At 39.3% G+C, this 23,561-nt stretch overlaps 1 protein-coding gene across 4 annotated transcripts; it reads right to left on the bottom strand.

Annotated features, from left to right (window-relative positions):
* Positions 1–831: 831 nt before the first annotated feature.
* Positions 832–23,371, bottom strand: LOC121867801 (tetratricopeptide repeat protein 1-like). Of its 4 annotated transcripts, XM_042367926.1 has the most exons (9): positions 23,232–23,371; positions 22,600–22,671; positions 19,191–19,378; positions 18,325–18,598; positions 12,744–12,917; positions 10,802–10,987; positions 9,942–9,996; positions 6,282–6,309; positions 1,948–2,079 (listed from the first exon to the last, which is right to left on the bottom strand). In XM_042367926.1, the coding sequence occupies exons 2-9, from the start codon at positions 22,600–22,602 to the stop codon at positions 2,076–2,078; spliced, it is 912 nt and encodes a 303-aa protein (XP_042223860.1). In that variant the 5' UTR covers positions 22,603–22,671; positions 23,232–23,371; the 3' UTR covers positions 1,948–2,075. The 4 variants fall into 4 exon arrangements, with proteins under 4 accessions (XP_042223856.1, XP_042223857.1, XP_042223858.1 ...); XM_042367922.1 differs by lacking the exon at positions 6,282–6,309 and having other exon boundaries at positions 832–2,079; XM_042367923.1 differs by lacking the exons at positions 6,282–6,309; positions 22,600–22,671 and having other exon boundaries at positions 832–2,079.
* Between the last annotated feature and the right edge of the window lie 190 nt (positions 23,372–23,561).

Genomic DNA, 23,561 nt, shown 5'->3' with positions numbered 1-23,561 from the left:
ACATTTTACTCCACCAATCACAGTTAAGTAAGGTAATGCTGGACGTATGCATTATGTACGACACCACGACCAAGGAAGCTATAGAGCTCCTGGGAAGGGCCGCACCTGGCAGGGTAGTGAACAGTGACATTACCCACATGAATCTGACCTCTATACATATATAGCTGTTAATGAATATGATGTATTTCTTTGTGTATGAACCTCTGTCCTGCGTGGCAGTGAGAAGTGATACCACCCTCAGTGTCAAGACCTGACTGAATTACTCAGAATAGCCAAACTGTACTACAAGCTTTGTCAATAAATTTGTTAAACTAAAAAAACTCTTCTTTTTCTCTCTAACACACACACACACACACGCTACAACGCTCTCTCCACCCTGGAAATGCCATCCCTCAGTGACCTCCACCACAGAGCACTAGCAAGGTTTGGCAGTGGACTACTGCACCATCCTTGTCATTGCCACCTCCTGCCACCGGCAGTCCCCCACCCACCTCGTGCAGTCCGCCACTACAACAAAATTCAGCCCATAAGAACCTACACTGATATATTTAAGAATAGCACCATCCCATCTATTGTTAAAATAATAAACAACAACTGATTTATGTACTGTACAGCCCTGTAAATGTATTAAATGAATATCATTATGTCTAAATCATGTCTAAGTTTGTATATTTTCAGTCACCGGCTGCAACTCTATTAATAAACCGCTTATTATTATTACACACACTACAAGATTCAGTCATCATTTCTTCTCTTAATACTGTACAGTAGTTAATTATCATCAAGCACTGACAGAACTGTGTTGTAGGTGGTCAAATAAATAAGGTTTGATTGATGCTTTGGTGTTTTATTTGGCTTGGCATAATTTAAAGTGCAAAGATGTGGAATACCCTAACTGTGTAGAATAGCTTCTACCCTGGATAATACAAATTTGGCTTAAAATTAAAGAACTGCAAAACTGTAGGCAAAATGTTCTACAGGATAAGTGCTAAACCTTTATCAAGACAAACAGCTCCCAAGATATGTACAGTACATTATATCTAACAATCACAAGATATAAAAATAATTAACAATATAATTGCCTTCAAATAATAATATAAAGCAAGTCAGACTTTCTCTGAATTACTCGAACAATTAAACAAAGAGTTATTTTTCTATGTTTCAGTATCATGTACAGTACTGTATACTTAAGAGCATAAATCAGGTAAAGAGATACTTATAGTGAGTATATAACTCAAGTTTTTACAGTGTTTCAGGGAGTGTGTTCATTCGTGAAAGACACAAGTGACAGCTCCAAATGTAATCATTTCCTTAAGCTTCACACACTACATAAGCCACAGCCACACACTAACTGCTGAGTCTAATGTTATAAATCAGAGATAACACTTGCATGCTTGGTATTAATTCACAAGTTTGGTGGCAAGCCAAATGTGCCTAAGACCCAGTATGTTCCAACCTAACCTAACCCACCCATTAGGACTGACTGCCATTCTTAATGGTTAGGTTAGGTTAGGATGGATCATTCTGGCCAAACGTTGAAATTTCACTGAGGCAGAAGCTCTATCAGTACAGTACTTATGAAAGATTCATAATTGTACGACATGACAAAATAAGTGAGTTACAGTATAAGCATTTTTTCATCAACCACATTTGGTCAAACATTGCAATGCCAACAGGTCTTTGGTAATACTTTGTAAGGTTCAACACAGCTACTACTCCCTCTTCAGTAGCTTAATACATCTACCAAAACTTCAAGATGATCAACCTATACAAAAATGAGAAAGACCTTCCACTTAACTCCTTCTTAAATCTCAGTCACTGAAAAAAAAGTTGCTAGGTTGCACCATTATCATAACAAAATATAGTCACACAAATCTCCACATTCCTGTTCTATATATTCAAATATATGTATTTTTAAATAATAAAACTATTACTGAAGTGCACACTACTAGCTGTTTGGAGAATTTTGCTTAAAACTGATATTATATCCTCCAGAGTTGGGGTCTTGCTGGAGTTCAAAGTTTGAGGTTGACAGCCCAAAGGGTCGAAGGAATACATTACCTAGATCCTTCAGCTTACCTGTGGACAAAATAAAAACAATATAATTGACAATTACCTACTTTATTATCAATAATAAAACCTACAAGTACAGTACTGTATTATTCTTGCTTGCTTTCATTTGGAAGATCTCCAATACAGCATTGGAGTTTTTACCACAACTCACCCATAAGAGTATAGACTGTGTACGTAAGCATAGATAAGTCCCACATCCACCCCTTGATTATAAACCATTCCCTACACTTTACTCTATGCTGGTAATTCACTGGATTTATTCCTAACAGTATACTGTATTATTTACTACTACACAAAGGCCTAGGGGATTCTACCTTCACTCACCCATTAAATCTACTTTATGTACTGTACTGTAACAGTTGTCACCCAAACAGTTGTTATCAGTATATTGATGAGTTAAACCAACTCAAGACATTAATATGGTACACAAGTTTGATCCAACCTTTGGCTGCACGGGTCAGTAACCATCAGCTCACACAAGGAAACTCAACATCAGGGGTTCCCAAGCTTGGTCACATGATGCCCCCTTTGTGTGTTTACCAAGCCCTCACATCATCTTTTTTATAATCAATTTATGTCATCTTCCCTCACACTAGAGAAATATCTATCCATGTTATTATAATTAAAGCAAAAAAATGAAACAAAAAGCAAATGTGACATTGAAGTGAAAAGCAAGCAGTGGTGGCTAGGAACATGGGATAGAGAGGAAGATGCAGGGATAGAGAATAGGGAAGACTAAGGTACATGAACAATGCTGAATTTGACATAAATTTTGTTCACATGGCCTCACACTCCCCCCCCCCATTGTACCAACCTTGCGCCCCCAGTTATGGAACCACTGCTCTACATTGATACTGTATTGTACACCAGGAGCTTAGAGGAGGAAAACTCTACACCAATACCGTACATCAAGAAGCATAACTAAGAAGAGCATAAGTTAAAATTTACAATGGACACTCACCAAGGTTCCATAGAGCCCTTGAAGTAAGCTGATTATCCATGAAGGTTCACTAGATTTGAGTCCTCTAGAATTCTACTCTCTAAGGGGACTGCTCTCCTCCTCCCTGACTTACTAAGGCTCCTAAGGCTCCTAATAACCTCTGTTTCCTTTCATGTAGCGAGACTCAGTATGTCATCCTGTCTCTTGACCCAGTTTTAATGTGTGGATTGATACATAAAACCCGGGAAACATAAAATGGGAGGATTTAAATTAAAAACCAAAAAGTAATGGAATTGAGTAAAGACACTCATTTGAACATTTTGTGAGATGTGTGCCTAAGGGAAAAGACTGATGGATGTGTTGTAATTCATATTTATAATTTGATCTTGGCTAATTAAAACAAGTATTACCTCCCTGTATCAAACTTCTACACAGACACCTCTTGATTTGTTTGTTTTATGCCATTTATAAAATAACACTATGACTTTATTTACACCATTTTTCTATAATATACACAGGCTTATGTTTGGAATAATGAGACATAGATTGGCAGTATGGTGTTAGGTCACAGAATGCTACAGTATTTTCTTCAGTACAGTGTATAGTTTTTTTTTACAGGGATTAGCCCACCCGAGAACAGGTCACTGACCCACATCGAGGCCTGGGGGGCAAAAACGTAATAAGAATGACATTAATAATATTAATTAGTTTGAAGTATTTAAAATTTATAAATACAAAGTCAAAAAATAAATAATAATAACAATAATAATAATAATAAAGAACCATAAAATTATACAAAAATGAAAAAAAGATCATTAGTGAGAAACGATATATGTCCCTGTGTTGTGTTGTAAGAGAAACAATTGAGACCCTACAATTGTGTGTAAATGAGGCAGAAAGTCAGATCATCAACCTAGGACTTAGTCACATATGGCAGCAGGGTCCACCATAGAAAATACATTATGCTTCCAATATCTTCCCAGTACCTCCCTGTTTGGTAGCTGCCTACTACCTGTGTTTTTCCCCTTATATCATGGCACCTAAGTGTCCTTTAGATTCTCCAGGTACTAGTGGATCTAAGAAGCATAAGGCCATCACCCCTGAGATTAAGAGGGATGTGTTCAAAAGTTATGAGGTGAACAAACAGCTGATAATAAGCTTGCACGTGCAGAGAATATCAAGGTGAGTGCCGAGGTGAGTCAGTGTATCTAAGACTCCATTTTCCCAAAGTTCAATTATGGAAAGAATGGATCTAGTGTTGATCTCGTGGGTCAAACACCGAATTCTGAAAAATGTTCCCGTCAGCATGCTTGTGGCACACTGATATAACACTAGGTACTGTTATACAGTCAACCCTCGCTTTACGCGGTCCCACATTCCGCGTTTCCACGTTTACGCGGTACCCTGCCGAAACCGGAATGCTCACATTCTGCGGTGCGTGTACCCCTTTACGCGGAGAGCGGCTGGCGAGCCGCGCCATTTTTGGATCCAAACCTCCCGCCATCTCTCCCGCTATCCGCCATGTTGTGTAAGCAGCGCGAGCATGGTGCGCACAAGGTCGCCCAGTCATCAAAACATTACCGAGTTCTTCACCCGCCACCCACTACAGCCGGCCCAAGTCAGTGATAGTGATAATTATAGTGAGGATATGGACTTATATGGACTTTGAGGGGTTTGACAAAGAGGCCCTGCAAGCCTCTGAGGTGGATAGTGATACAATTGATACAAGTGATACAGGTGAGGGCCAATAATCTGCCCTCTGCCTCGGAACCAACCGCCCATCCCCGTGTGCCCAGCCATCTTTTCTACTAATGTAAGTGTTAAAAAACCTAATATTATTGATATTTCTCTTAATTATTAATTGTGTGTGCATACCATCATAAAATTAAGAAGTTATTTTTACTACAACGTAGGTATTGTGTCTGAAAAAGTGGAGTTTAGGGGTCGGCCCGGTCTCTATTTCAATCAATCCCATATGTTATGTCGTTCACTTTACGCGGTACCCTGTGGGTTGAATTAATCGCGTAAAGTGAGGGTTCACTGAATTAATAATGAAATCTCTTAATCTCCAACTATTTACACATTTTTTATTTACAAAACCATTTTCAAGAATGTAATAATAGCATAAATCGAGATTCCTATATACCAATAATTGCTATACTGTACTGTAATACAATTCTCTAATGTGGCTTAAAAAAATAAATAAATAAAAATTATATACAAATTTAAAACCGGAAAAATGAAGAATGGGAAGTGAATTGTTTGTGGGAGAGATGAGAGGTATGGTGGCTGGGGAGGCTGAAACTATTAAGATACTACCCAACCTCGCCCCGGGAGGCCCAGTCACCCCTCCCACCCCGTTAACATGACAGTATGCAATTTTACCGCCATTCACATGTTATTTAGGTTTATTTGGTGTCATTAAATAATCAATTCTGCCACTAAAGGAGCCCCACACTCAACCCCAGACGAGTTACCGAGTTGTATTAAATTACCGTGGCTTTGTTTACATAGCATGAACGGCTGACTACCCAACCAGCCAGATGTTTATATAAAAGAACACTTTATGCAACACAGGATCTATGTGTTACTGTATGTTGTATTATTTCTTGTATTTTTTGTTTCATATTCTGAGTGTTGGATTATGTGTGAATGTAACTGAGTAAACATTAAATTACATATACAGTACGACCGGATAATTTGCGGATTTTTATTTTGCGGTCCTCTATTCTTAGCGGATGACACCCTGGATGTACCCAAGAATGTCTGTGGGTAGTTTTAAAGTTGTTGGCATTTCACGGCCGGGACAGGGAGACATTTGCTCTACAGACAGTAATTTCTTTTACCTGTACTGTATATATATATATATATATGTGTGTGTATGTATGTGTGTGTGTGTGTGTGTGTGTGTGTATAGACACACACAAAACACATACATATAAATAATAATGGAAAATCCTCTTACAAATAATCAGAAAGAAATTTATTAAAACTGTTGTGTTTACCCTCAAGCCCAGTCCATGCTTTATTAATAAAGCCTGGACTGCCTGTACCATAATCCTTCAGTAATAAAACACATGCCGAGGCTCAGAGAACTTAAAACAATTGCATCACAACAACTACCACTAATACAGCTGTAGGAAGATGGTGAGAGAAACATAACAGAGGAAGCTGCCGGGAGACATCATCACATAGTGTAAAATAATATGGTGGTTGATAAAACAGAAGGAAAGAGAACAAGAGGAAGACACAGGAGAAAAATACTTGCATCCTTTCTAAGAAGTTCTTGGAGGAAACTGGACATCCAACAGCATAATTCAAGCAGCAATCAACAAAGAGCAGTGGCCAGCGTCAGTGACATGGCACTGTGGTAGGGTAAGTACACAGTACTCTAAAGAAGTCTAGTTACATGGTAAATGGTCTCTGATCTCAACATAAATGTGACAGCAATAAATAAACTTTGGTGGTACAATATAACAATAATAAAGTATTCTAGACCTACAGTACAGAACTTAATAAGGGGTTTATCACTTACCTTTGGCAGCAATTAATATAATTTGAATGCAACAATCTGCAGGAATTCTACACATGATATACTGTGCTGTACTGTACTGTACTGCACTGTACTGTACTGTATTGTACTTTAATGTAATGTACTGTACTGCAGGTAAAGGCATCATTACACCATTATGTACAGACAGCCACAAAAGTCGTGTGTACACTGTGAACACCGTAAATGTTTGAGCAGGTGAGTCGCGGTAACAGGGACAGTTTCATGTCTCTGGTAACAGTATCAGTGCGGGTTGTCAGAAACTATTGGGGTATGGAGAAGGGGGGAGGGGGTATAGTAAACTCACTACCTTCGCGCCTATCTTGTACCGGGAAAAGTACTGTACCGTGAAAGTGAAAATCGGGAAAGTGATGAGCATAGTTTACATATTAAAGGGTCAATTGGAACTGGCCCAAACCACTTCCACCCTCCACTTTTCCTCAATAAATCACCCAAGTCCACCTGCCTCAAACTCTGGATATACAGTATTTTTTGTCATTTATTATTAAATTTACTAAAACATCTTGACAAAATCTTGAGCAGTAACAGCAGTGCTTGAGAGATGGTGAGTACTGGCAACAATGTTAGGGGTACCACTAACGATCAGCTGTAACCGCTCTGTAAACAACAGACCGAGAATAGACTCTGGCGCAAAAGTTCATCAGGGGTTGAGTCTAGGATTTTGGGGGGAAAAATTATTTATTTTTCGTTTATGTTTTATTAACATGGCACTAAATGAACCTAAATAATATGAGAATTATGGCGAAATTGAATACAGTTGTTGTAAAGGATTGTGGGTTGACTGACACAGGTGACCTCCTACGTCCTCCAGCTCCTCTCCCGGGCTACACACCCAAACGTGGTCTTGTACAGGGTCTTAATATACTTCATATTATACTCCCATAATGCATTCATCTTAAACTATTTCACAATATATTCCTATAATAATAATAATCGACGGTACAGGAGTCTGGTAAACCTGTGATGTTTGGTAGTGAGGGTCACACTGTATAACACCCTTGTCCCGGCCCAGGCTCACACCTTTGACATGAGTTGTGTGTGTTACTGCTGTACCACCAACACCTCTCAACAAAACACACTGAACCAATGTGAAAAATTTATGATAATTTAATGCAATAATATATCAATCCAAACTCAAAATGTGTGTGTTTTTAGAATTAAAGTACTGTATGTACAATAATTCCTAGATTCGACCTAGAGTTTGTGAGTATGACCACCACACAGTATATTCCACCCACCCCAAGACCCTCCTTTGATGTAAACAATGGCTGCTGCCGACGCTCTCCTGCTGTGACGTCAGACCCACAATGCTGCTCTACTATAGTGTACCGTAAAAGTGGTGAAAAGTGTGCGAATTTGAATGATGGGCACATTTGGAACCTAAAGTGAAAGTGGTGAAGCGTGAATCTAGATTCCGCAAAAGTGGCGAGCCTACTGTACAGTATATGGAAACATTTCTACAAGCAGAGGGTGGTAGACCAATGGAACAGTCTACTGGGCTTCAATATAGCCCTAAAAAAGACTACAATAGTAAGAACAATGGCCACTGGCCTTCTAGCTTGGGTGACCATTACATAAATAAGGTAAATTAGTATGAGAAGTAAATCATATGGTGACTCTAGGAGAATGAGGCCACTGAAAGTTTATTTGTAGACTTAACAATAACATGAGTCTTTGAGAATAATGAAATAAGTTAGTAAAAGAAGTAATCAGGAAGCAGGAGAAAAAAAATGTTTTAGCACATTTTCACAACAGTAAAAACTCCATAATTCAAAATCCTAAGGGCTTTAGCTCCTAGGATCATGAGATCTTATGAAATACCCCCGTATGAGGAGCACCTTCTGAGGGAAAAACAAACAAACAGAAATGTACTTTTACGTTATCTGCCCCAATCAAAATTTAAACGTTTCAAAGTACAATACCAGATTTAGGTGTTTGGTCCGGGGTTATCAGACATAATGACTCAAATACTGGGCAACAATGGAAAAACATGTGGGTAAAAGCTTGCCCAGTAGACCGTCGATGTACCCTCTATGACGACCAATGTGAACCGACAGTAACGGGCAAGAGTGGCCCTTGTAGCACTATATGTGTTTACACTGAAGTGCACGCTTACCTGCCTCAACACTTCCGTCATCAAACACACGACACTCTCCCTCCACAGTCGTGTCATATTCCTAGTACAGTAATAGCACTAGCACACATTATGGGTCTAAAATAGGAACAAAAACACATGACTTTGAGGCCCAAAAGACAGAGACTAAGGTGGAGCTTTCACATTTACAGGTACCTTCCATAATGGGGGGGAGGGGGGGAGGAGGAGGAAGTGGTAAGCTCTGACTGCCTCAAGAGAGTATGTTGATCTCACTGACGGTGGTGTGTTGTCTTGCTGAGGGCTGCGTCACCTCACTTGTGACTAGTAAATCGCTTTATGAATTTTCTTTACTCTCTCTCTCTATCTCTCTTCTTTCTTTCTTTCTCTCTCTATCTCTCTTCTTTCTCTATATCTCTCTATCTCTTTTCTATCTCTCTTCTTTCTCTCTCTATCTCTCTTCTCTCTCTCTCTATCTCTCTTCTTTCTCTCTCTTTCATTATGTTCTTTAGTCCTGTACTGTAACACTAAATGAGACAGGGCTGTTCTGTGACCCTCGACATAACGGACTATCATATCCAGTGGACCTCGATATAATGGACTGTCATCTCTATATAGTTCATTAGATGGAAGTTTCATATCTAACGGACCCTCGATATAATGGATTCCCGTCGCCATAAATAATAATAACAATAATGGTTTCCCCTCGCGTAACAAGGATGGCCGACCCAGGGGCCACCTAGGCGTGAATTAGTTTAAGGTGAAGAAGCTGTTGCCAACACAACAACTACACCCTGAGTTAATGAGGTGCATGACCCAGAGTTTAAGGTGTAGAAGCTGTCGCCAACACAACAACCACACCCTGAGTTAACGAGCTGCATGACCCAGTGTTTAAGGTGTAGAAGCTGTCACCAACATAACAGCCACACCCTGAGTTAACGAGCTGCATGACCCAGTGTCAAGAAATAATCCGAGAAGACCGGACAACTCACCAACTGCACTGGCTAACCATTACCCCAGAACACGATCCACAAATCCACTAACATCCAGGTCCCCAATTACTGCTGGGTAGACAGAGGCAAATGGCATAAAGAAACCTGCCCATAGCTTCACCCTGCCCGGGGATCGAACCCGGGTCCATTCACTTGTGAGGCGAGGATGCTGACCAATACACCACAAAACCCACTAAGGAGATGTTTCACTACACAGGTATTGCTTCCATATATTGTAAGAGAGACAAATGATAAGTGTAGCTACAAACTTACCCATCATTTCTTCCTTGAGTTTCTCGTTCCTCTCATTAATCATATCCGGCAATCTCTGGAAGTAAAAGATGGTTCTGGTGAGAGAGAGAGAGGTACAAGGAGGGGCTAGGTTAGTGGTAGGTTAGATTAGGTTAGATTAAGTTAGGTTAGATTAGGTTAAATTAAGTTAGGTTAGATTAGGTTAGTGTTTGGTTAGGTTAGTGTTTGGTTGTGTTAGATTACTATTAGATTAGGTTAACATTAGGTTAGTGTTAGGTTAAGTTATTCTATCTTAATCCTTTAGCTGCCAAAAATCCCACATGTCTGGTCCACTATAGAGGCTGTTACTAAAGGCTCTAGTCCCCCTACACCAACCCCTCAGTACACACACAGACATGATGGGGGTAAGTACTGTAGATCTGTTTCCAACTCCTACTGACCCAGAACTGTCCACCTCATGAGTTATAGCACAGGAAATCTTCACCCTGACTAAACCAAACTAGGTAACTGATTTATTCTCTCTCTTCCCATTAGCCTGTAGGCATAGATATATTTCTAAATGATATTCACACACAATAGATTTACCACAAGCCACAGTCAAGGGATTAAGGTAAAATAAACTGGGGATAATTCTCAGGTAATCCATATTTCATAATGCCTTTCCCTCAATGCCAATGTGACCAGAATCAAAAGCGCCACAGCCTCTCCTCCCTACCCTATCATCTGTCCATCCCAACTCCTCCTCTACCAGATGTGCTCTACCACACTCTACCTATTCTTCAAAATGGTCTTAAGATTCACACTAACTTGGTTTAAAAAAATGAGGGACAAGATTATTTTTACCAGGTTAGGTTAGGTAGCTAAGACACTTATATACTCACTCTAACAGCCTCCTCGGATTCCTTATGACTTGGGTCTAATTCCAATACTCGCCGGAAGTCTTTCAGCGCCTCGTCTAAATTGTCCGTTTCTTCGTTGAGTGTTGCACGCCTCAATATGGCCTTTGTGTACGTGTCGTGGAGTTCTACGGCCTTATTACAGTCGCTGATCGCCTCCTTCTTCAGGTCCTGGGGAGAAAGTATTTAAAAGTGATGTTATTAACTCATACAGAACTTCATATTGAATGAGGCTTTTTTTATTACTTCCCAATTTCCCATAAAACTTCCCAGGAATTCTTTTCAGCAAAACTGTATATATCTTGTAATCTGTGTAAGCGACGACAGTGTTAAGAAGTGAGGTAATTATTTTTCTTAAGTGTGGTTGTAATTTTTAGATATATTCCTAGTTAAGTGTAGTATATGGCGCTAACTTTATAGTACAGAACAGTCTGAGAATGACAGAGAGAGAGAGAGAGAGAGAGATGGGGTGATATGACTATCTCTCCTCACTGTTTTTCCTCTCTCTCTCTCTTTATTTCATTTTCAGTGATTGTACAGCAGCATGGCTTAAGTCCTATGTAACTGGGGCAGCTGACACAGTTCACGACTTTGCCCTGACATTAATAAACAGAGGGACACTATGGGTTAAAGAGATGTGATTTAATTATACATTGAATAGTTCTGAAACATGTGACATACTATACAGCATTCACAGGTATTGTAAGAACTTATCAGATGACTGGAGATCCACTAAACATTATTCATTACTGTATGTTTCATTTATATATCCCATTTTGGTCTATTTCACATCTCCTTTCTATATCCCTCATCATTATCCATTAGTTGGTGCTTCCTTCTGTGAGGTGGTCCTGAAGCCCTGTACCATGGAAGCAGATGAGGAGAAGTTACAGAGGCGGCCCCTACCAATGAATGAGGACATGGAGGAAGGAAGAGTGATTGATTGGGGTAATTACATCCCTGGCAACGCAACAGCTTAGGTCATATGTCGCTGAATTAAAATACTGTAAGACTTAAAATATTAAAATCAAATAATGCAAGATAAAAAAATAACATAGAACCATTTAAACGTTAATAGATAAAACTAAAACCTTGTGTAGAAGGCCGGCCTCCTCCATGAAGGAGAGGACGTCCCCCCACACTACCCCCCTCCAGCACCAGAGAGAGACGGTAAGATCCATCACCCCCCAGGCACTAGGAGAGGTGCTTACGATGAAGATCTCTGAGACTGAGGCGCCCCACCAGTAGGTGTTGAATAATCAATGCGACCAGACAGTCATCACAATGGGGCGCCTTCTCCATTAAAAAAACCATAAGTCAGCCGTGTGTGGCCAATTACTCAGTCTGACATTAGCTGTTGTACTGTGTGGATCTTTAAAGTATATCACTAGCTTGGTGCTTTATTTTCTTACCCTCAGTACCTATACAGTAGAGTACAGGACTACATTATTAACTTGGCTTCTAAGCATCCTACAACAAGTTCTTCTCGTCCCTGTCCATCTATGACGTGCAAGAGAACAACATTAACACTGGAATTAAAGTTAGAAATTTTTAAACATGCTGAAGCTGGTGAGGACCATCAGCCATTAGTCATGTTTATAACCTCAGTGAGTCGACGAACACCAGGACACTATGAAGTGATGGTGTGTATTTCTCTCAGCCAAGGTCGCAACACATTAGGTAAAGTCAACACTCCAATACAAGAGATGGTGTTAAATAGAATGATCACGAGAACAACATTACTATTAGGTTAACACGTGGAAAATCTATCAACGCTTAATTCAAAAGGAAAGATGTTGTGTCATCCTCTCCTCACAATATGTACGGTACAGTATGGATAAAGAGAGAGCTACTGTGTAGACAAACAAGTATAATATATAACAAATGAAAAAGTCTTAAACAAACTACAATACTGACAAACACTAACCATCTTGACCTTTGCCGCAGCTCTGTTAGAGTAGAGTATAGCACGATCTTTGGGGTACGACAAGGGGCAGAGTCTGAGACCAGCAGTGTATGCAGCCACGGCTTCTTGGAACTGACCATTCCTGAAGCTGTCATTGCCACTTTCCTTCTGAGTCAGGCTCTCATCTCTCTTTACCTGAAATAATACTTTATATTACACAACACATATTACTCTATCATCATGTGAAACAACTGACACACAGGTATGGGACTGTTCATCCAGGTACTGTATCGGGAACACTCTAAAATCTGGCTATGATCAGGAACAAATTACTACAGATATTTAAAATTAGCGTCAAATGTAATTCCCGGGCCGAGCGAGGATATTACCAGCCATTACCCATCTGTGAGTTATACTGAATGTTATTGTTTTATTTCAACTCATAATTTCAGCCAAACATTCCTTTATTTTCTTTACTCAGTATATTTTAGGCCCGGTACTCCCATAATTCTGGATACACCCTCTATCAGGTAACCCCCAGATCCCAGGCATATGTGATAAATGGTCCCATACCTGAACAATGAAAATGTCTTCCTATATTTGTTAGCGACATAGTGGTGCAACATATAACAAGACCCCATATGCGCACCATGTTACTGCACTGTCTATACTGAGACTATACTGTACATGTCAACCAATCTGTCAGTGTGTACAGTATGATGATTTTACTGTAAACAATTTTCATCTTTGCATTCTGGGAATCTGAGTAAAAGCTCTCTGGCACCTGAGTGTGGGCAGGCTGTCCTAACCCACCATGCCCACAATAGGGGACATGGGCCTTGAGCTACACGTGGGTAGCTTTTAGCCCATTGTGGTCCAGTGGACAGCTGCCTCACTGCCAACCTTGGTAGTCCAGATTCGAATCCTAACAACCAGAGGTACATTTTTTTACACTAATTTATGTGTTCATTACAGGTTCAGATATATGATTTACTGAATAAATATTATTAATAGTATTATATTATTACACAATAACTGGTCAAGTTGTAGCCAGGAGCAATTTCTAATTAATAACAAAACAAGTTCAACAGAGTCATATTTATATACATAGAGCACAGAAGTGTTGAATATATACTGCTGTAAGTGAGGAGTTATGGTAGGCTGACATGTGTGTGTTGTGTCACTGAGGCACATCTCCACGACCTGGCTACCCTCACACACACACCAATATGAGTCTCAAGGTATACATACACACACACACAATTGTAAGGCCTTTCCTCCAAATAGTGTGTTTAGTCAGGTTATGGAACTGTTTGAGTGAAGTGAAGGACATTACCCCCCCCCACCACAAACCTTTTAAAAGGATCATCATACTGTACCATATCTCACCAAAGTCAAATAAACCACAATATTCTCGAGTTCATTGAGGTTTAATTAGTTTATTTTACTTCCACCTGATGCTGTGACCTACTCCCTACACAAGCTCCTCTGGGGTCTTCCTCTCATCCACAAAGACCAGACACAGGTTCTTCAAAAGCTGTTAATGTTTCTTTATGGTGAGTTGGGCAGCAGAAACCACCCAATCATCTATTTACCTCATGCTTATGCCACTACGTATTCAACGAGATTTATTACAACTGCGGGAAGTTTTGTCTGGGGGAGTTTTGTCTGGGGGAGTTTTGTCTGGGGGAATTTTGTCTGGGGAAGTTTAGTCTGGGGGAGTTTTGTCTGGGGGGAGTTTTGTCTGGGGGGAGTTTTGTCTGGGGGGAGTTTTGTCTGGGGGAAGATTTGTCTGGGGGAAGATTTGTCTGGGGGGAGTTTTGTCTGGGGGGAGTTTTGTCCGGCACCTGTTTGTGTGGCCTTCCAGAGTGGGTAACACAGGTACACATGTGCCACGTATAAATACTTCTTCTATGATTTCTGTCACTTTCCATTAAAAATAAGATAAGGATTAAAAGACCTGGAGTGTTTAACTCTTAATTCTCGGGTAAAAAACAAAATTAAACAACACTGATGAAATATGAAAGTGGTGCCTTGATGTCAGTATAGCGAGGTCGACACGGCTTTACTGAGGGACTCCGCTGTACAGTAAAAGTGTTCCCTATATTAGTTATCTCTCACTGACAATTCTTTTACCTCAAGGAACAAGTTAACTCGGCAGTTTTTGTAATAGTGATATCTCCGTTAGCCGGAACAATTGGCGCAGAGCACTTCCGGGAATGACAGATTTCCGGGTAACGAGACGACTCTCTCAGAGCAAGAAAAAGCCCCCCCATCTCTGGAATTTTCCGGGTATCGGGAAAAATTTATCTGAATTTTCCGGAAAATGTGTCCCTCGGAAAATCATTTCCGAGAAAATTTCAATTCTGGCCATCGAAGAGTTCCGGGTTTGGGGGATTCTGGCTGACAGATTTATTACTGTATTCAATATATGACGCAGAACAGCAGAGCCGACTAGAGGCTCGTACATGGCGTGTTGGTGATATAAGACGTCTTGTTATGTGCGACAAATGACAACAGTCACGCGTACTAACGTATAATTATTATTATTATTATTATTATAATGAACTTCCCCCAACAAACTGTCTGTCATTTACCCACATAAACCAAATAGCCTATAATATAATAATACTTCTAATAAACTTCCACTACATAATAATAGTTCCATTTATAAACCAAATAGCCTATAATATAATAATACTTCTAATAAACTTCCACTACATAATAATAATAATGTATAGACAAACAAAAATCCTACTATTATCATCATCTACAGAATTTGTTTAAACTTGCTGTTTATTATTAATGATCATAAGACAAGATAAAGTGGTGTAGTGTTACCATTAATGTCTATGTTTGGACTACAATGATACCTCCTGCAGGTCACATAAACAGCGGCCTTCTTGTGCAGGCGGCAGTAATGGCATCTTTCCTTTTGTTATCTTCAGAAAAAACCTGAAGTTAACTAACCATTACTCTACACAATTGGGTTTAATCTTGAGGGGGGAAGAGATAACTTTTCTTCTACGGTAGGACGTCGATTTAAAGCGATTCAATTTAAGATTATTGATTTAAAGCGACACCCACAATTAAGGACAATGTTTTCATTTAAAGCGAATCATTCCTATTTTGCGCGAGTCAATCTGGTGCATCATATTTAAAATTTTGAGCCTAATGTTTCTCTGGGCACGCCACACTGTCCTAAGGGCAAAGCTGTACTGTACATGTACTCAAAATATTGTACTAAATGATTACTAAAATTTTTGTCTAGTGCAAACTATAGCATATTTACAGTGGTCCCTCGGTTAACGAACTCAATCCGTTCCAGCAGGTTGTTCGTTAACCGAAAAGTTCGTTAACAGAAACCATTGTTTCAATGGGTTTTTGGGTAATTGGTTCCAGCTCACCGAAAATTTCCTAAATTCAACAAAAATGGTAGAAAAGTTCACTTACTTTGAGGTGTGTATGTAGAAGGCTCCTGGATGATGAGGATGATGATGGGAATTAGAATGATGGTGGAGGAGAAGGAAGAAGAGAAGGCATTGGGGTGGAAGAGAAGTCACCCCATGGCGCCATTTCACCCATAAAATTTTAGTTCTCTTGGTGTATTTCAAGATTATTTTCTTTCAATCAACACTGCACTGCATTATATATTGTCAATATGTAAAATATATTTCAAAATGACCAATAATTTGCTTGGAAACACAGAAGAAAAGCATTTAGTTGAAGAGAGTCTCAAGCAAGATGTTACCTCCACTGAAAACAGAGAGAGACTAACGCCTGTCTGGTGTGTTAACAGGGTGGATGGCACGCCAGAAACTAGTTTCTTTACCTTCAATTATGTTCAATAATTGTTAAAATGACTAAAAAAGTTAATATTAAACTTTTAAAATTATTGAATAGTATAAACTTCTTGATATTTACTAAAATAGTAAGGAATTTAAGCCCTAGAACCGATTAATGTATTGGCGGACTGATACTAAAGCTGGTTGCCCGGCCAGTGCAAGTGAAAACATGTTGAGGTCGGTTCGTAAGAAATTCGTTAACCGAATTTTTGTTCGTTAATCGAATTGAAGATTCTTATGGAAGGCAGTTCGTTAACCGAAATTTCGTTAACCGAGGCGTTCGTTAACCGAGGGATCACTGTATATTCAAATTAATCACTATCTTATAAGATTTCCTGCAATGTAAATTATATTCTCCCCAGTCACTTGTGTGACAGTTTATAAACAAAAAACATGAACTCAATCTAAAGTACATAAATAAACAAATAAATCCTTCACTAGACCTTCGGTGCCAACTGTCAAACATGTCACCTCCTCCCCTCCCCTCCCCTCCCCTCCCCCCCCATCTTCCCAGCCAGGGTTTGGTGTTTTAGGCTTAAAGTTTTTATCTTATATAATGTCACAGACTAAAGTTAGGAGAATATAATTTGTATTGTTGGAATCCTTGTAAGACAGCGAATAATGTAAACATCATATATTTTGTTCGAGATTAGAATATTTGCTCTTTGTACTAAAATTCTTAAATTAGAACTAAAATCTGTATGTCTAATGCGAGCTATAGCATGTTTATATTCAAATTAATCCCTATTTTATAAGAATTCCAGCAATGTTAATTATATTCTCCCATGTCAGTTCAATGACATTTTATAAGAGAAAAACTTAAAGTTACTCTTAAGGACAGATAAATAAATAAGCACTAGACCAGTGGTTCTCAACCTTGTTTGCCCCATGCACTCCTTTCACCATATGTCAGAATGTCATTCCCTCCTCCTTTCCAAGATTGTCTGCCTCAAAAAGTGCATTCCAAATAATATGCATATAATACTGAAAATCCTTTATTTTTTCCATATTAGCATCAGTTTTCTCCCCCCCTGAAAACCTGAGGGGGGAAATTCCCCCCTGGTTGAGAACCCCTGCACTAGACATTGGCATCAACTGTCAAACATATCACCTCACCTCCCTCCCCCCCAACTTCCCAGCCAGTAAACAGACCATTTTGCATCCCTTAATTTTAGCTGTGTTTATTTAAGAGTGTTTGTTTTAACATAATACTACAAAAAACAATGTTTTGTTTATTGCAGATGAGCTAAGGTGCATCTGGGTAGACTGTCAGTGTTTTTAGTATTTTGTGTTTCTCTCAAGTACCAAACTAAATTATTCCATCGAAAAAACACTTCGATTTAGTGCGAATTCAGTTTAAAGCGACCTCTCTTGTCTCTTGGAATTTATTATTGACGTTCTACTGTATACAGCACATATTTTTGGTTAGGTGGCTGGTAACTCGGGTTATTGTCTCTGATTATTTCCACCATGGATTAAGTCTGTGTTCTCATCTGCCCAAGGGTTAACCTTCAGCATGTAAGATGAGTTTTGGATAACTTTTTTATGAGTGTGCTTACAAGGTGTAACATACGGCACACAACCTGCTGTGACCACATCCCAAGTGATCCAACGTGGAGTATCAAACAAAAGGCGTAGGTACCCAAGATGTGGGCGCTGACACCACTGTACTGATACAGGAGTTATATCCTGCACAAGAAATAGTTTATAACACCCATACAGACAGAGTCAGTCCCAAAAGATAAAAAAATACTCACACTCTTTTCCTCTTCGCTCAAATTCAGCTCAAGATCCTTGAGGTACTCCTCGTCCACTGAGTCCTCGTCGTCCTCCTGCTCCTGCTCCTTCTCCTGCTCCTGTTCCTGCTCCTGGTCCTGTTCCTGCTCCTTCTCCTGGTCCTGCTCACAAGGTGCCTCAGTTGTCTTATCATCTGAGTGACCATCACAGCTCTGGGATCCGTCTTCCGGCTCAATTATTGGAACGTTTGATGACTGAGAGTCTTCTGATGACTCATCTGTTTCTTCTGGTGCTCTGTTAATGATTTAAAATACAAATGTTGTTAATAATACAGGAAACAAATACTATATCATGACTGTGAAACATATACATTACCGTACGGTACTGTACTGGTCCATGAAGCCTAAAACTTTCAATCATCTCTGTTTTAATTCCACGCACAAACCTTTTCAGCAAAATGCTAAACTCCAAAAAATGTGGAAAACTTCAGAAAAAAATTAAGTATTTTCAGTACCAAGGGACCTTTGATGCAGGATGCAAAGGGGGTGCCCAATAAACTAGCCCCCTTTTGGGACAAATTGTAAAAGAAAAAAAATGTAAATTAATCAAGAAATAGTAGTGTGTCTGATGTGAGAGCTTGGTTAATATTGATTCAGCCTGTCCTCAAATATCTTAAACAGATGTACGTTTATTGACAGTGACTTTCAGCCTTGCTCCACCATCTCCAAAATAGTTCAGTACAGGTTATATAAATGCATCCAAAATACAGTAATTCAGACATTGGTTGCTTAACAGGGGAAGGCTTTGCCCAGCGTGTAAAAGCACATTACTGTGTGGATGCTGTTGGAGCCACCGCAGCAAATGTGTCCTGAGAGAGAGCCTTTACCTGAGCTCTGACGGACAGTTTGGTACTCCTCGGTCTTCGTCTTCGAGTGAATGGAACGAGTCGTCACTGTCGGGCGTGGTGGACCGAGATGTGTCTTCCTTCTCCTTAATCTCATACATTTCCTCCTCTTCCTCCTCCTCTTTACCACACAGACTTGCCGATGCCATATCTTTTTCCAGACCTTCCATCTGCAGAAAACAGTTGGATTTTGAGGGAAACAAACTACAAGAAATAAGCTATACTTAACCCAGGTCTCAACTTGTGTCTTGTAACATTAACCTCTGACCTTAAGTCCCTGAGAACATGGCAACTGTCAAGGTGAATATACAAGTCAAATATGCCTACATAATTTCTATAAATACAGTACATAGAGAATATTGTTATAGTTACATAATATAGATGGTACTGACTGCCCAGATGTCATGACCCCATCAGTAGGAGAATACAGCTCCTCCCCGACTTACGAAGGGGTTAGGGTCCCAAATCCAGGTAGTAAGGCGAAAATGCTTTAATAATACATAGAAAATCTAAAATGGGTGTCTCTTTTTCTTCTCAGCACCACAAAACTCTCACTTTTAAGCTTGCCAGCCATATTAAAGTGAATTACAAACGAAAATTTTGTCTGTGTACTGAAGTTGAGACTCGAAAATACGTAATTTGACAAAATTTTGGTACGACTGAGGCAGGTCGTAAGTGCGGGTGGTCGTAAGTCGAGTTGGCCGTAAGTCGGGGAGGAGCTGTACTGTACATAATTCAACATGTTTCTGGAAGTGAGCTGAACCACACACAGTACTGTAGAACTAAGAGACAACAAGTAACTGTTCACAATATAGTAAACCCTTGTTATTCATGGGGGTTAGGTTCCAGGGAATGGTGAGAATAGGCAAAACAGCGAATACCAACTTAAACTACCCTAGTGCACTAATATACCAATATGAATCAACTGACCAACCATGGCAGCACACATCCCCTCTTTTATCTTGTCTAATACAACTTTCTTTGTCAGGGTCATCATTGACTTCTGCCTTTTAAGTTTCACTCCACTAGCATCACTAGCACTGACACTAGGTAGTCTTTCAGGGGCCAATTACACAGAGAAACAATGAGGATTTGAGAGTACAACACGAGATGCTGCGTCACAGGCAATGGTTGAGCGTGAACAGAGGGAGAGCAGACGCTTCAGGCACGCGGGGTCACTCGTTGTGCAGCAGGAAAAGGCTCACAAGCTAACCACCATAGCCATCGGATGCTTACCGCGAATCGTGAATAGTAAACCCGCAAATAGCAAGAGTTTACCGTACTCAACAGGAAATTAAACGAGGATAAAGTCAAATTGTCCTCATTTCAGTGGTGATCGTTAGCCACAAACTGCTGTACAGTAATGGATGTTAGCTTCTGTAGTTTACTTCACCGCACCAAATTAAATACTTCACTACTTCATGTGATCATTGAGTCCTTGGAAGGGTGTGCAGTGTCCAGAGTGTGACAGGGAAGTGACACTCAAGAAAAAATACTTGTTTAAATGTAACAGTTGGATGCCATCACTGCACTCAATCCACCTTAATAAGAAGCTAAGGTTGTTATCAGGTCAACAGCGACTTAATATGGCGGGGTTCAGGGGCCCCCAGTAAGGTTAGGTTAGGGGCTATACTTGGGCAGATGGCTGACACCAAAGGGAGTTGTTCAATTTTATTCGTTTTTTCTACATATGTTCTTTGGATGATAGTAAGTTATAAAAACGATATGACAAATTTATATTTTTATTAGAAATATTTTTATTTTTTCAGTTCTTTTATTTTTCTTTTCTATTTTTTAAATCCCTTTACTCTTACCCCAGTTGTGGGTCGATGACCTGTGCCCGGGTGGACTATTCCCCATAAAAAAAAAAAAGTACGGTCATAAATGACCAGCAATGGGCAGGGCGTGAAGGATATAGGAAATTGTGGGGTAAAACACAGTGAAAAACTGATCATTTGACACTAAACTGATGTCATCGTGCTTTGTACGCCAAGAAATCATTAATATATAGTACCTGTATAGTGTACCCGTAGAACTAACCAATGAGCGAGTTATTTTTATTACTGTTTATTTTCTTACAATATTTTCACCAGTGAGTTCTGATATGATAATCATTTATTGTGTAACCCGCCAGCACAGTAAATCACTCCGCCGCCTGAGCTCTTCTGCGCTGATCCGGCCGCATCATCTCACGCCCAGAAATGCCTCAAATTTCACCATATCATAATAAGTTGTTTCTGTTTATTATACCGGAGGGTCCGGGAGACAGAGCCCCGGTAAGGAAGGGTAAATTTGCATTAGATCACACAACTCTGATTTTCTAATGTATTTTTGTGTTTTGACCTTCATTAGCGTCGGAAATTGCCTGTTTTAGTTATCAAGGGTTTTGGGCGAGGCGTTTTCCCACAAAGATCATGGCCAAGTGAAGGCAAAATACACAAAGAAAGACACAAGAAAAATATATAAACCGAACATTTTTTTGGATGACCTAACCTGACCTGACCTGACCTGACCTGACCTGACCTGACCTGACCTAACCTAACCTGATCTGACCTGACCTGACCTAACCTAACCTAACTCTGACCATATGATGGAATCACTTATTTCTTACCTTATTGGCCTGGTTCTGGTTTGTCGTCGGATATACTACAATATCAACTATGTTGGTCTTGACGATATTTACACTCGTTCTTACACTTAGGACACTTTACTGAGGTCGGAACAACACCATAAGGTCTATAAAATGCTGCACAATCATCTCCATATAATTGAAGTGACACCCATCGCAGACTTCCATTTCAATTTCGAAATATGACACCCAAAATCACAATCGGATTTGATTGGGCAAAAAATACCGCAAATTAAACCATAATTCATTTTAATTGGTGGAGAAAAAATAAAAAACCTTTTGATTGGCCGCGTGACTTGTACGGCAGCGCGTGACGATTTATGAAGGAAACAAACTGAGTGGGAGGTGAGGTAGGCGATAATGGCGGAAGATTAATGGAAGAAAATAGAGAAATATCTGGCCTGCGCTATCTCCTTTATTGTACGTGTGCGACGGTAATGTAATACAAGAAAATTATATCAAAATTAGACGTCTTTTTCGAATATGATAATAGATTAGTGGCAGGAAAGTTGTGAACTAATGCAAAAATACCAAAGGAAGTTAGATAAGGTTAGGTAGGTGTGTTTGGTTAGGTCTGTTCTGCATACCCACAAATATTAAGTAGCATTTATTTTAACATTATCCATTTTTAACATATTTCCACAAACTACAACAGTTTCCACTATAATTTAACAATGAAAATCTAGTGGTTTTTATAATTTTGTCAATAAATTTCGCTCACTGGTTAGTCCGACATAATTACCGAAGAAATAAATTATTTACCATAAAAACTCTTCCAAATAATCTGCGTGTTGTTGTCCGCTGTTTGTTTACAACTGATCCACTTCGTCCGAGCTAGGAAGTTAGGTTAGGTTAGGTTAGGCTAGGTTAGGTTAGGTTAGGTTCTAGTAAATGTCGCCTCTTTTAAAATACTTACTACAATTATAAGAACATCTCTGGAAAAAATTAACAAGGTCAAACAGCTCCCGATAGTAGTACCGCTCTCCCTCATTACATTAGTTCCGTACAAATAACATCTCCCGTAACTTTGGTGCTATTCCATTAGTTCCTTCTGGTGATAACTGTCTCCCCCACCTGCACCATAATTTACCCTTAGATTGCACCATAATTTACCCCTAGATTTGGCTCATCTTAACAACCATTACAAGTGACAATGTTTAATCACTAAAAATACTAAAATCAATACTGAAAAACATACATTGATATATAAGGTAATAATATCTGGAACTTAGTCAATTACAGTTATTTAACCCAATAACTTAACAGAAATAACATAATTACATTCCATTAATAATTCCCACTAAACTATTACAATAAATTCTAACATTCTAGATAATTCAGTAACCACAAGTTCCTAAGACATATATTTAATAATCTACCAACACATAACTCACCCTAGGAGAGTTAATAACCACTTAAATGAGGTAAATTATGAGTAATTAACTAGTATAAATCATAAATTAACTCAAATACACAATGGATTATTCTTGGTCAGCCTCCACACACACTCCTGGGTCAACACCTCGAACCCTTGAGTTGATGTTTCGTATTACTGAATGAGCTAATGTGACTTTATTCCTTTATTCAACTTTAAATTAAACCAAAAAAGATTAAAATATATACTAGATTTTTATATAAAGTCTGTGGGATTAATTGTTTAAGTTTATTTATTTATATATTAGATTTTGAAGTAGTAATTGATATGATATAAGAGTTAAATGATT

This window comes from Homarus americanus, unplaced genomic scaffold (genome assembly GCF_018991925.1).
Source record: "Homarus americanus isolate GMGI-L3 unplaced genomic scaffold, GMGI_Hamer_2.0 scaffold46583, whole genome shotgun sequence".
Taxonomy (NCBI): Eukaryota; Metazoa; Arthropoda; class Malacostraca; order Decapoda; family Nephropidae; genus Homarus; species Homarus americanus.
Note: the sequence above shows the minus strand (reverse complement) of the source record. Positions and strands in the feature narration are given on the sequence as shown.

Coding starts and splice junctions, on each gene's coding strand:
- LOC121867801 (XM_042367922.1), bottom strand. Junction 18,599..19,190: donor AACTGTCCGTCAGAGCTCAG/GTAAAGGCTCTC, acceptor AATCATTAACAG/AGCACCAGAAGAAACAGATG. Junction 9,997..10,801: donor AATCCGAGGAGGCTGTTAGA/GTGAGTATATAA, acceptor TTTTACTTCCAG/AGATTGCCGGATATGATTAA.